The 14,312-nt window shown below is 40.4% G+C and overlaps 1 protein-coding gene across 2 annotated transcripts in view; it reads left to right on the forward strand.

Moving 5' to 3' along the window:
- The window catches only part of kdm6a (lysine (K)-specific demethylase 6A), a 311,647-nt gene extending 302,601 nt beyond the window's left edge, over nucleotides 1-9,046 (forward strand). For both annotated transcript variants that reach the window (XM_068040670.1, XM_068040671.1), the window contains 2 exons: nucleotides 6,951-7,121; nucleotides 8,307-9,046. In XM_068040670.1, coding sequence (XP_067896771.1) covers nucleotides 6,951-7,121; nucleotides 8,307-8,336 — 201 coding nt within the window. In that variant the 3' untranslated portion in view covers nucleotides 8,337-9,046. The remainder of the gene's footprint in view (nucleotides 1-6,950; nucleotides 7,122-8,306) is intronic.
- The last annotated feature ends 5,266 nt before the right edge of the window (nucleotides 9,047-14,312 follow it).

Genomic DNA, 14,312 nt, shown 5'->3' on the forward strand with positions numbered 1-14,312 from the left:
TACTTGCTGTAACTGCATACTAACTTTCTGTGACTCATGCACTAGAATATCTAGATCCCTCTGCACCCCGGAATTCTGCAGTCGTTCTCCATTTTTGTGATACTCTGCTTTTTTATTCTTCCTGCCAAAGTGAACAACTTCATATTTTCCCACATTATACTCCATCTGCCAGATTTTTGCCCATTCATTCAACCTATCTATATCAGTCTGCAACCTCCTTATGTCCTCTTCACAACATACCTACCTGTCTTTGTGTCATCTTCAAATTTAGCTGCCATGCCATCAATTCCCTCATCTAAGTAATTGATATCAATTTTAAAAAGTGAGACCTTAGCACAGACCCCTGCGGGACTCCACTCGTCACATCCTGCCAATCAGAAAAGGACCCATTTATGCATACTCTGTTTTCTGCCAGCCAGCCAATCTTCTATCCATGCTAAAATGTTGCCCACTACACCATGAGCTTCTACTGTGTGCAATAAGCTTTTACGTGGCACCTTATCAAATACCTTCTGGAAATCCAATACAGTATATCAACGGGCTCCCCTTTATCCACAGCGCATGTTACTCCTTCAGAGAACTCCAATAAATTGGTAAAACATGATTTTCTTTTGGCAAAACCATGCTGACTATTTCCAATTGCCTTCAGTTTTTCTATGTGCCCAGCTACAGCCTCCTTAATGATGGATTCTAACACCTTCCCCACCACAGATTCCAAGCTAACTGGTCTATAGTTATCAATAAAAGCAAGAAATGCTGGAACCACTCAGCAGGTCTGGCAGCATCTGTGGAAAGAGAAGCAGAGTTAACGTTTCGGGTCAGTGACCCTTCGGAACTAGCAAATATTAGAAATGTCGAAGGTTATAAGCAAGTGAGGCGGGGGTGGGGCGAGATAACAAAGGAGAAGGTGTAGATTGGACAAGGCCACAGAGCTGACCAAAAGGTCATGGAGCAAAGGCAAACAATATCTTAATGGTGTGTTGAAAGACAAAGCATTAGTACAGATTAGGTATAAATACACTGAATATTGAACAGCAGCAAGTGCAAAGCTGAAAAAAAACAGTGGGTAAGAAAACTGAACAAACTAAGATGAAATGAAATAAACACAAAAAAAAATTGTAAAAAAGAAAAAAAAAGTTAAAAAATAACTAAAAATAAAAGTAAAATGGGGGGCCCGTCATGCTCTGAAAAAGTTGAACTCAATGTTCAGACCGGCAGGCTGTAGTGTGCCTAATCGGTAAATGAGATGCTGTTCCTCGAGCTTGCGTTGATGTTCACTGGAACACTGCAGCAATCCCAGGACAGAGATGTGAGCATGAGAGCAGGGGGGAGTGTTGAAATGGCAAGCAACCGGAAGCTCAGGGTCCTGCTTGCAGACTGAGCAGAGGTGTTCCGCAAAGCGGTCACCCAGTCTGCGTTTGGTCTCCCCAATGTAGAGGAGACCACATTGTGAGCAGCGAATACAGTATACTATATTGAAAGAAGTGCAGGTAAATCGCTGCTTCACCTGAAAGGAGTATTTGGGGCCTGGGATAGTGAGGAGAGAGGAGGTAAATGGGCAGGTATTACACCTCCTGTGATTGCAGGGGAAGGTGCTATGGGACGGGGACGAGGTGGTGGGGGTAATGGAGGAGTGGACCAGGGTGTCACGGAGGGAACGATCCCTTCGGAATGCCGACAGGGGAAGGGAGGGGAAGATGCATTTGGTAGTGGCATCACGCTGGAGGTGGCGGAAATGGCGGAGGATGATCCTTTGGATATGGATGCTGATGGGGTGGAAAGTGAGGACAAGGGGAACCCTGTCACAGTTCTGGGAGGGAGGGGAAGGGGTGAGGGTAGAGGTGCGAGAAATGGGCCGGACACGGTTGAGGGCCCTGTCAACAACACTGGGGGGGAATCCTCGGTTGAAGAAAAAGGAGGTCATATCAGAAGCACCGTCATGGAAGGTAGCATCATCAGAGCAGATGCGTCGGAGACGGAGAAACTGGGAGAATGGAATGGAGTCCTTACAGGAGGTAAAGTGTGAAGAAGTGTAGTCGAGGTAGCTGTGGGAGATGGTGGGCTTATAATGGATATTAGTAGACAACCTATCCCCAGAGATGGAGACAGAGAAGTCGGGGAAGGGAAGTGTCAGAGATGGACCATGTAAAGGTGAGAGAAGGGTGGAAATTGGAAGCAAAGTTGATAAAGTTTTCCAGTTCGGGGCGGGAGCAGGAAACGGCACCGATACAGTCATCAATGTACCGGAAAAAGAGTTGGGGGAGGGAGCCTGAGTAGAACTGGAACAAAGAATGCTCGACGTATCTGTTAAAAAGACAGGCATGACTAGGACCCATGCGGGTACCCATAGCGACACCTTTTACTTGAAGGAAGCGAGTGGAGTTGAAGGAGAAGTTGTTCAATGTGAGAACAAGTTCAGCCAGGAGGAGGAGGGTGGTGGTGGATGGGGACTGGTTGGGCCTCTGTTCAAGGAAGAAGCAGAGAGCCCTTAAACCATCCTGGTGGGGGATGGAGGTGTAGAGCGATTGGACGTCCATCGTGAAGAAGAGGTGGTTGGGACCAGGAAACTGGAAATTGTCAAAATGATGTAAGGTGTCAGAAGAGTCACAGATGTAGGTGGGAAGAGACTGGACCAGCGGAGAAAAGATAGATTCAAGATAGGGTTAAGAGTTACCTGTTTTCTGCCTCCCATCCTTCTTGAATAGAGAGGTTATATTTGCTACTTTCCTGTCTGATGAAACCTTTCCAGAATCCAATGAATTTTGAAAAATTAACACCAAACCATCTACCTCATTAGCCACCTCTTTTAAGACCCTAGGATGAATTCCGTCAGGCCCCGGGACTTGTCAGCCCACAGCTCCATCAGTTAGCTCAGATCTCAGAAGAGCATGAGAACAGGAATTGCTAGGTGAAAAGACCAAGATCCACCTGGTTTACCTGCGACTATCATAGTAGTCACAAGATACAGTAATGGAGTTGTTGATTAATCGCGGCAATTGATCAGTTAGTCGAAGTGCCAGGAAGGTTCATTTGATTGTTTCCTAGGATGACAGAATTGTCGTATGAGGAGCGTTTGGGTCGACTAGGCCTATATTCCCTGGATCTTAGACGAGTAAGAGGTGATCTAATTGAAACATATAAAATTCTTAAGGGGCTTGTCAGAGTGGATGCTCAGAAAATGTTTCCCCTGGCTAGGGGATCACAGTCTCAGAATAAGGGTTGGCCACTTAGGACTGAGATGAAGAGAAATTTCTTCGTTCAAAGGGTTGTGAATCTTTAGAGCTGTCTACTCCAGAGAGCTGTGGATGCTCAGTCGTTGAGTATATTCATGGCAGAGTTTAATAGATTTTTGGATAGCAAGGGTATTAAGGGATATGGGGATAGTGCAGGAAGGTGGAGTTGAAGTGCAAGATCAGCCATGACCTTCAGTGGCGGAGTAGGCATGAAGGGCCAAATGGTCTCCTCCAGCTCCTACTACTTATGTTCTTATGCAGCCTTGCTACAGATCCAGTCATGTGGATTCAGATGTCCAGTGTCACCTGCTCCTTGCAGGCATGCCACACTTACCTGCTCTGGATGGTGTCGAGCTGCGTGAATGTGTTGCTGGAGCTGTGCTCATCCAGGCAAGCAGAGCGTATTCCATTACACACTCGACTTGTGCCTTGTGGTGGAAAGGCTTTGGGGAATCAGGAAGTGAATTACTGACCACAGAATACCCAGCTTCTGACCTACTCTTGTAATCACAGTATTATGTGGCTGATCCAGTTAAGTTTCTGGTCAATCATGATGGTGGGGGATTCAATGATGGTCATGCCATTGAATGTTGAGGTGGTTAGACACTCTTTCTTTCCCCCCACCCCCCCCTCCATCCCACTGTTGTTATTGCCTGGCACTTGTGTGGCATGAATGCTGTCCAGCGCTTGCTCTATAAGGACTGTTTCATTATCCGAGGAGTTGTGAATAGAACTAAACACTATTATAATGAGAATATCCACTTATGACCTTATGATGGAGGGAAGGTCATTGATGAAGCAGCTGAAGGTATTTGGGCCTAGAACATTACCCTGAGGAACTCCTACAGCAATGTCCTGGGGCTGAAATGATTGGCCTTCAACAGCCACAACCATCTTCCTTTGTGCCAGCTGTGACTCCAGCCACTAAGGAGTGTTCTCCCTGATTCCCTTTGACTTCAATTTTACTAGGGCTCCTTGATGTTATACTCAGTCAAAAGCTGCCTTAATGTCAAGGGTAGTCACTCTCATCTGACCTCTAGAATTCAGCATTTTTGTACCTGTCTGTTCAGAAGGGCAAGTAAGTTTTTTTTTTTCTTGTGTTGATTCTCTCACCATCTGCCACAGGCCCTGTTTGGCAGAAGTTTTCTTGAGAACTCGACTAACTTGGTCAGCTACCGGTCCACTCTTGTTAGTGGACATTGGAATTCCCTACCCAGAGTATATTCTGCACCCTTGCTACCCTCAGTGCTGCTTCCAAATGGCGTTCAACATGGCAGAGTGCTGATTCATTAGGTGAGAATCAGCAAGTTTACTTGCTCATGTTTGACCTTGTACCTTGAGGCTATATAATGTCCAGAGTCAACGCTGACGACTCCTGGGGCCACTCACTTCTGACCTACCACTGTGTCCCTACCTCTGGTGGGTCTGTCCTACCAGTGGGATATGGCATACACAGAGATGGTGATAGAGGAGTCTGAGACATTGGCTGAGAACTACACAGGTTGAGATTTTAACTCATTTGCAACCCATTCACTTAGTTAAAATCAGGCCCTATGATTCTGATTGTATGACTAGTCTGTCGGACAGCTCTCCCAATTGTGGCATAAGTCCCCAGATGTTAGTGAGGAGGACTTTGCAAGGGTGACTTGGCTGTGTGCGCCTTTATTATATCCAGTGGCTCGGCCAGGGATCTGCAACCTGCAGCTCCGGAGCCACCCTAACATCTGATTTGCGGCTCCCAACCTTTTCCAGTTGTGTCGCATTAACATGAAAAAAGCCGAAAAAAATACTTGTCAAGAGAAGTAAGAGCCGTGTTTATATTATGAGGATAAAAGGCTAATCATTATGCTGCACTTTACGGTTCCAAATGATTATTTGTACGAAAAATATCATGCTTTAAATAAATATGTTTGAGTGGTCTATCTTTGGCCTCCTTATCTCGAAAGACAATGGGTAAGTGCCTGGAGGTGGTCAGTGGTGTGTGGAGCAGCGCCTGGAGTGGCTATAAAGGCCAATTCTAGAGTGACAGGCTCTTCCACAGGTGCTGCAGAAAAATTTGTTTGTCGGGGTTGTTACACAGTTGGCTCTCCCCTTGCACTTTTGTCTTTTTTCCTGCCAACTGCTAAGTCTCTTCGACTCGCCACGCTTTAGCCCCGCCTTTATGGCTGCCCGCCAGCTCTGGCGAACGCTGGCAACTGACTCCCACGACTTGTGATCAATGTCACAGGACTTCATGTCGCGTTTGCAGACGTCTTTAAAGCGGAGACATGGACGGCCGGTGGGTCTGATATAGCTGCATATAGATCATACCTGTGATTTGAGGAACATGTTTTATGGTTGCCAACATTATTGTTTCTAATATAGATAAGATAATCAGTTATTCTGAATGTGCTCTTAGAAGCTTTTTTAAATCACAAGAATCAAGAGCTGAAAAAATTGTCTTAATTCTATGCATCTTAAGTTAAAGTTTGTTTTAAAGATGACTTTACTGACAAAATTATGGTTTAAAAAGGTCAAAAATGTAGTAATTCAGTTGGTTTATTTTGATTTTTTTTCTATTGATAGAATTTATTATATATGTAAATTAATGCATTCTACCAAGTATTTGGTTTAGAGACGCTGAATTTTCATCTTGCGGCTCCCAGTAGTTTTTATTCTGGCTTTTTTTTTAAAAGGCCCTTCAGGTTTTGAAAAGAATTTTGCTGACCCCTGGGCTAGGCCAAGTGGTATAACTGATTTTACTTGTCTTAGACATTTTGGAGTGGTTTGATACAACTGTGTGGCTTGCCAGTTAAGAGTCAATCACGTTGCTGTGGGTCTGGAGTCACCTATAAGCCAGACCAGGCAAGGACAGCAGATTTCCTTCCCTAAAGGGCATTTGTAAACCAGATTATTTATTTTTTACAACAATCCGATAGTTCATAGTCACCATTACTGTTGCTAGCTTTTTATTCCAGATTTATTTAATTAGCTGAATTTAAGTTCCCCAGCTGCTGTGGGTGGGGTTTGAGCTCATTTCTTAGTTCATTAGTCCAGGCCTCTGGCTTGCTAGTCCAGTAATATAAACTACTATGCTGCCTACCTCTGATACCTGTACTGTTCTGGTCATGGTGAAAAAGCTAGTTATGCTCTACACTTTTAGAATCTTAAAAACAGCAATCATACCACCTCTCAACCTTCCCTTTTCCTCTGAGATCATGCCCAACTTACATAATTGCCAGTCATACTCCAGTCCCACCATTCCATCAATCTTTCTGGTTGTCACCTTCTGTATCCTTTGAACAACTACAATATCCTTTTAGTATTGCGGCATCCAGAACAGCACACACTATTCGAACTGGGTTGAGATTGCTTGAGTTAATCATGTAGGATTCAGCAGGAAAAAGCAGAATTGAGTCTTAACAGTTCAAGAACTGAGTGCAAATCCAACCTAGAGGTGAAAAGGTAATGTGCTTAAATCATTGAACTGCTTAGTCTCCAACTGTTTTGTTAAACACAAGTGGTATTGCAAGACCTTTGTACGTCTTTTTAATTCTAAAGCATTGTAGTGAACCTTAGTCGGTTGCGGGGGTGTGGTGGGGGAAGTACTAAGTGAATATATGGAAATGATTAAAATCTAGTGTGAGAAAGAAATTATGATGTAACATTGTTTTTGTTGCAGGATATGTGTTTATAATGGTGCAATAAAGTATTGTAATATTTATTTCTGTGCAATAGGTGGAAGTTTTTGATCTACTTTTTGTCACTAATGAGAGTAACTCACGGAAGACCTATGTAGTGCATTGCCAGGACTGTGCTCGTAAGGCCAGTGGAAACCTTGACAATTTTGTAGTGCTAGAACAATACAAAATGGAGGACCTGATGCAAATCTATGACCAGTTCACATTAGTAAGTTAATTCATTGCTGTGGGCAATATATTTGGAAAGGAGCTTTATTGTAACTGTAAAAATGAGGAAGTTCTTTAGTAATTCTAGTATTATTAAGCTTGATAACTGGGTCTCTGTCTTGAGCTATGCAGATCAGAAAGAAGCCAAGTTCAGTCCTCGATCTGTGCTAAGTTAATTGATCTCATTGGGAATAGAACAATTGATTGCACTACCCTAAAGTAGGCAAGAGAAAATCAACCAGAGTCCTCATTTCTGATCATTGTCCAGTGGCTCCTATGGTTATTGCATATCGGTGAATGCTGGTAAGGACAAGATTGAGCTCAGCTGTTGCACCTTCCACAGTTGGATGGCCTGCTGACATTATTGTCGAGGCTGATTAGAATAAAGAATACTTGATCAAGGTACTGAAGCCTGGTTGGCATCTTTGGAATTGTGCCCAGTGTGGGAGTCAACATTGTGGTAAAGAAAATAAAATATAAAACCGAAAAATGCAGAATTCTACAACAGACAGAGAACCTGAGTAACTTTCATGCTAATTAGCGTAAATGTATTTACATTTTTGGAATTGACAGACCAGAAAATGGTGGGAGTGTATTTTGAATGCACAAAAATGATGGGGAGAGGACTTGCAATATTAAAAATGGTCACTATAATTTTTTTTATTTGCCCGCTTTCTCCTCCAGTTTTCTGTTTTACCATCCTTAGTAGGCAGTGTTTCCTTGCTTGAGATATGTTTTCACTGTTACTTTGCTCAAGTTGCTATTCTTCCTATACAAGTTTTGACCGTGACTGGAAACTAAGTAAACATTGGGGGAAGGAATTATAGCCACAACTGGCCTTATTCTCACCAGCATTCATATTTGCTCCCTTCCGGCAGGGTTTTATTGGTTAGCAACCAGTATTGGAAAATTGTGATGGACTTCCCTGCCCCCCCATCCCTCCCGCCACCTGGGGTGCTGAAGTTGATTTTAGCACCACCAATGCTTTCATTGCTTGAGGTCAGTTAACTTAGCAGAAACCTGGAAACCCTTCTGTCTATATTTTTCCTGCTCTCACTGACAGAGTGCAGATATTTTTGTTTAATGCTATTTGAAATGCCCTTGCGTTGGATGTGAAAAAAGCTATTGCTTTATGGATCACCATGCAGAGTAGTTTGTTCTAATTTATGTCTGTCTTCTGTTACAGGCCCCTCCACTGCCTTCATCCTCATCTTGACACATATTGTTTTATGGACAACTAGTAAAACATCTTTGCTATTCAGGATGTGACATCATTTCCACTGTGTTACACCGCTGATTTTTGGCTATCCCATGTGGCTGCTGACTGAAAACTGTGTCTATGCAACCTTCCAAGTGCGGAGTGTCAACAATACTGGATAGGAGTGGAGCTGCTTCTTTTCCAGGATAAATGAATTCAAGTAAAGCTGTTTTAGCTGTACCTATAAATAACTTCATATTTTGTATATATCAGAAAAACTGGCAACATCACACAAAGACTACTGACTTGAAGACATTCTTTTTTTGTATTACTCTGTCTTGGGCTGATGAATTGGTTTCATCATCTTTTTTCATTCAGATTTTTCCCTTTAAAAGTACTAGCTTAGCTGGTCATTTTTGTATGGTAGTTAGGAATTTTAAGTCTCTCTTGAGGGAAACATCTATTAAGAAAATTTTGTAATGTGAAAAGTTAGATGAGAGAGAATTTTTTTTACCGCTTTTATGTTCATCTGTCTTGTTATTTTGAAACCATGATGTTTAAATTTTGTTCTGGTTTCCTAGTTAAACTAAACAGCCAAGTCACAGATAAATGGGTTGCACATAGACTAAGGAATAAACTTCAGATTTGTGATTTTTTTTTTTTGTTTTGTTTCTAATCTTGATGTAAATTTACACTATTTATAAATGCATATTTATTCCTTGAAAATATTTGTGGATGGAATGCTGTTATTTTTTCCCAGAATACCTGCCATTAAAATTTTACGGAGTTCTGTCATTTCAAACACTACTCCTAATACGTTTTCTATGTATGAAATAAAAACTGTTGAGCATTGTAATCTTTGAAACATTTAACAATTTATATTCAGGGAAGATTTTTTCAGAAGTAAATTGCATATGTTAGTTTATGTATCTCGAAATTCAATATTGCATGACTAAACTCAGGGCAAGCTTTCCTTTGTTATCATAAATGTTATGCATTAGCATCTGAAAAGTATAGCGTGCTTCTGCCAGTTGAAACCATGTTCTTCAGTAAGGGAGCCGTTGTGTTCTGGGTTATAAAATTCCTGTGCTGACAAATGACTTCAAAGTAATTTTAAAACTAAAAAAATTAAGGTTTTATTTAATTAGAGACATAGTAATGTAAAGTTTATTTATCTTTTAGAGTTGGCTTGGCACCATGAGCATCACACATCACTGTTACACCAGAGCCTGTTGTCTTGTGCACTAATGGCTCTAAAAGTTAACTGCAAGTTTGTTATATTTCTATAATTGAGCTGTATTGGAGGCTGGTTTGTGATTGTTTTTCACCCCGTTATAGTGGGAAGTGTTTAAAAATACAGATGCTACAACTTTGAATAGTTTTTTTTAAAGCTGTGATCACTTTGTCAAAATATTTATTCACCTGACCGAGTAAGATTTCATGCCAAAGAATTAGTTTTGACTTTTAAAAGGCACAAATGTGCACTAACATTTTTGTTTATGATTTAAACCTACTAAGTAACTATTACTTGACTTTGGGAGAAACAAATTACAAGAGCATTGAACATAGAGCATAGGTCCAGTTGGCTGGAATAAAGCCTCCATATTACCTCCATTTTTATTATTTTGGTCCAAGCTGGAACACAATATACCTTCAGAAATTGTGTTCTGAACATTGTCATAGGCAAGAAAGGGGAAAAGAGAAACAAATGTTTTGGGATTGGTTTAAAGACTGATAACAGAAAAACTGAAGTGTGAAAAGACAATGAGAGGAAGAGAAAAGTACAGAATAGTTGCTGAGTCAAAGGATTTCACTTCTGGCTCCTGGGTTTGAATCCAGAATGCAATTAAAGTTTCTGTTTTCTACATCAGTGCTGGAAAATGGAATGATTTCCAGTTTTTGGCAACTAGGTCATGTATAGCCAGCTTCTGGTACAGACATAAACTCTGGCCTTTCTAACTACCCTAACTTCAGGAGAGCACCATCTCTGATTTGCAGTGGAGTTTTTTGCAATTCCCAAACCATTTGCCCTTATTGTCTTTGAGTTAGATTGCCAGTATGTACCATACTGTGGGCAATTCTGTACTGCAGTCCCATGTTGATTAAGGACTAGTTGGAATTGCTTATCTCATCTATTCAAACCCAGACCCTCTGCAGAGTTTGTTGAAGAAATTTTAAGGTGGGGTCCCAACAAACAGGATATCAATCTTTGGGAAGTAGTTTTCAAATGGCTGGCATGAGGCTATGCTACCACATAAATAAGCCCAGTTCTTTATCCAAGCTTATTGATGGCTCGACTATGACCTTCTTTAAATATTTTGATGATGTGGTATTCAGGTGTTTTAAAGTCCAAGAAAATCTAAAACAGCCAGCATACTGTTCATCATTAATTGAGGCGCAAAACTTGAGCCTTTTACAGCTGTGTAGGTTTCGAGGGGAAATTACCATGGAGCTGTTATGGGAAGGGTGTCTGAATTACCATTAATTCTGTTGCATGATTAACAATGGGTGTCAATTACTACTGTCTTGCCTCTGTGTAATCAAGAGAGGTAAGCTCTGTGTACGCCTAACTCAGGAGCTAGTGTAACAGGACAGGGGATATCTGTGAAACCGAAAGTTAGTTGTTGGCGTCCATCTGATAAATAGGCCCCTGTGTTTTTATTGGGACAGGGTGATAGAGGGCGCCTCCAGAGTTTTGTGAGAATATTCACAGAATTTGTCTCAGACTAGTTTCTTGAGCAAGAAACTTTATGTCATGTCCCCTGAATAAAATTGTACACCTGTAACTACTTTGAGTATAGTGAAATACACAAAAAGCAAATGTTTTTCAGATACAAAACTATTATTGCCAGAAAATGCCTCAGCATCCCAAGATCAATTTTTCCATCCTACATCCAATGCTACAGCTGCTTACTGCTATAGCTACATGTGTTAAATCATTACATGGATAAGTTTTGTGGCTGCAAATCTAATTCTGGCACTTGAAATGTCAAAATTTGCAGATGATACAAAATTTTGAAATATTGTGAACTGTGAAGAGGATAGTGATAGATCTTAAGAGGACATAGACAGCTGGTGGAATGGGCGGACACATGGTAGATAAAATTTAATGCAGAGAAGTGTGAAGTGATGCATTTTGGTAGGAAGAACAAGGAAAGGCAATATAAACTAAAGGGCACATTGCTTAAAAGGGTGTGAGAGCAGAGGGACCTGTGAGTATATGTGCATATAGCATTGAAGGTGGCAGTACAGGTTGAGAAAGCAGTTAATAAGACATATGAGATCTTGTGCTTTATAATAGAGGCATAAGAATACAAAAACAAAGTTATTGTGAACCTTTATAAAACACTGGTTTGGCCTCAAATGGTGTATTGTGCCCAGTTCTGGGCACCACACTTTAGGGAGGATGTGAAGGCAATGGAGAGGGTGCAGAAAAGATTTATGAAAATGGTTCCAGTGATGAGAGACTTCAGTTAGAAGGATAGATTGATGAAGCTGGGAAATTTTAGAGAAGAGAAGGTTGAGAGGAGATTTGATAGAGGTGTTCAAAATCATGAGGGGTCTGGAGAAACTGTTCTCATTGGCAGAAGGGTTGAGAATGAGAAGTGATTGGCAAAAGAACCAGAGATGACATGAAGGAAACTTTTTTATGCAGCAGGTGGTTAGGATCTGGAATGTACTGCCTGAAAGTGTGATGGAGGCAGATTCAATCCTGGCTTTCAAAAGTGAATTGAGTAATTATCTAAAGAAAAAATTTGCAGGACTAAAGGAAAAGGCAGGGGAATAGGATGAGCTGAGTAGCTCTTAGAGAGCCGGCATGAACATGACAGGCTGAATGGCCTCTGCACTGTAACCATTCTGTTCTACAATTGTTATATAATTGCTTATTGTTTTATCCACATTCAGTTTAGTAGATGATAATGGTAAAACATGAAGTGATTACATTTTAAAATAGTATTACCCATTCAAGTAAATTAAGACCCAATCACATCCATTTTGGTGCTAATAACCCAGTGTTCAAAATCCTTACTTTTATAGTTAAACTTGAACACCTAGAATCATAGAATTTTGCAGCACAGACTACAGCTATTTGGACTATTAGCTTGCATTGGGGCAAAGCAGATGATCTATCTGTCTAAATTAATGGAAAATCCCACGACACTCTTGCTAACCCCTTCTAATTTTTTATTTTTCAAATATTCACTTCTCTCAAAAGTTGTTAGGGATTCCAATTTCATCAATGTTCCTGGTAACATTCCAGGTAAATTCTTTCTAATGACTGTCTTTTGATTTTAAATTTATGCCTTCTGGTTACCTTATAGCCAACCAGTAGAAATAGTTTTTTTTTCCAGTTTATCTTATCAGAACTATTCATAGTTTTGAACACCTCCATCAAACCTTTTCTGCTGTAGTGAATAGATCCTCCTCTTCTGGTCTCTTCACAACTTCGTCTCTTTATCAGTGGTGTTAATGAATCTCCAGATGATCATTTCTTTTTATGTGAGCTGTTCGAGAGTGAATTCACGGGTGCATTGGAACACAATGTTAAGTATCAAACTATCTAATAGAAGCAACATAAATTTGTCCATTAATTAAGATACGAATTCAGGATCTAACCAGACATAAATACTCCTGAAATTTTCAAAATTTATTAACTTGGCTAAATGAATTATTTTAACCAGTCATTTGATTATGGGGTATTCATTGGCCAGTAGTCTATTTACTAATACATTTAATCGGATCCCTAGAAATCACTTTGATAGGTTTATACTTGCTGCCATCTAAGCCCCGCAACACATTTACAACCAGGAACTTCATATATTTGAAATCCAGACCAACAAGACCAGTATCGTAATTTTCAATTATGTACACTTGTTACCTGGGCGGAGGACACAGTGGAACATCAGATGCTGTCTCCATTGACCTAGATGTTTATACTTACTACAGACATAGATCTGAAACCTGAGAGTAATTTGAGTAATTGAAGCACTTTGAATCCCTTTCTTGTACAGCATTACATTGTTCAATATCAAATCAGCATCAAAGACTGCATCCTTTGGAAATATGGTGCAATTTTGGGAAAAGGATCAAACATCATGGAACTGATTTTATATCAGAGGTTTTTTTTTCTTTTGTGGTGACAAGTGTCTGCGTTGGGTCTGGTTATCTCAGTTTCTACAGTCTGAATAGCGTAGGGCTGAAATGGTCAGGTTCTGCCTACCACATGCTATGTTGCTAAAAAGCTAAACCTTTATCTTATTATCCAGACAAGAAGGCAATTTTGGAGATATTATTGATGAATGTGTTGTGCCAAGTTCAATTACGTACTTTCACATACTTTTCAGAGTTCTTCTGTTCCTTATGTGGCTCAGTATCAAATTTTGTTTGATAATACTCCTGTGAAGTGTCTTGGGACCTTTCTCTATGTTAAAGGTGCTATATAAGTGTAATTTGTTATTGTTCACCTTAATCACAAGATTGATGCAGATAAAGAGGTGGTTTATTCATGCAGATTTTTTAAAAAACATTTTCTCCTTGCCCAGTTGGCTTCTTGAATGTGTTCAAAGTTTTCACATCCATTTTCCTGTGTCAAGTGATCATTCTTTGTCAGGTTAGAACTTAGGGATGCAGTCTTCTAATTTTTAATTTCACCAGTTTTCGGCTATGCCCCTTGTTCTGGTCTCCTGGCATGCCTTTTATCTATATTGTTTTAATATTTGGATTTAAACAAGGTACCTAATACGTGAGACCTTTTTTTCAAGGATTTCTTAGTCATTTAATTTCGAGCCTTTGATAGGATTTGAGTCTTGTGGATCATCTCCACTGTTTTTATGGTTTCAATATTTTTCTTGTGTTGTGACGAAGAAAACTAAAACCGTGCTCAAGTTTCAGCATCATGTCTTATGACTTCCTGTCAACAAGTGTAATTTAATATTGTCTGTTGCTGCTTCTGCACAGTGATGTGTCCTACTAAATGCCAAGTTTTCTGGCATC

Source organism: Heterodontus francisci, chromosome 10 (assembly GCF_036365525.1).
Source record: "Heterodontus francisci isolate sHetFra1 chromosome 10, sHetFra1.hap1, whole genome shotgun sequence".
In the NCBI taxonomy this organism is placed as follows: Eukaryota; Metazoa; Chordata; class Chondrichthyes; order Heterodontiformes; family Heterodontidae; genus Heterodontus; species Heterodontus francisci.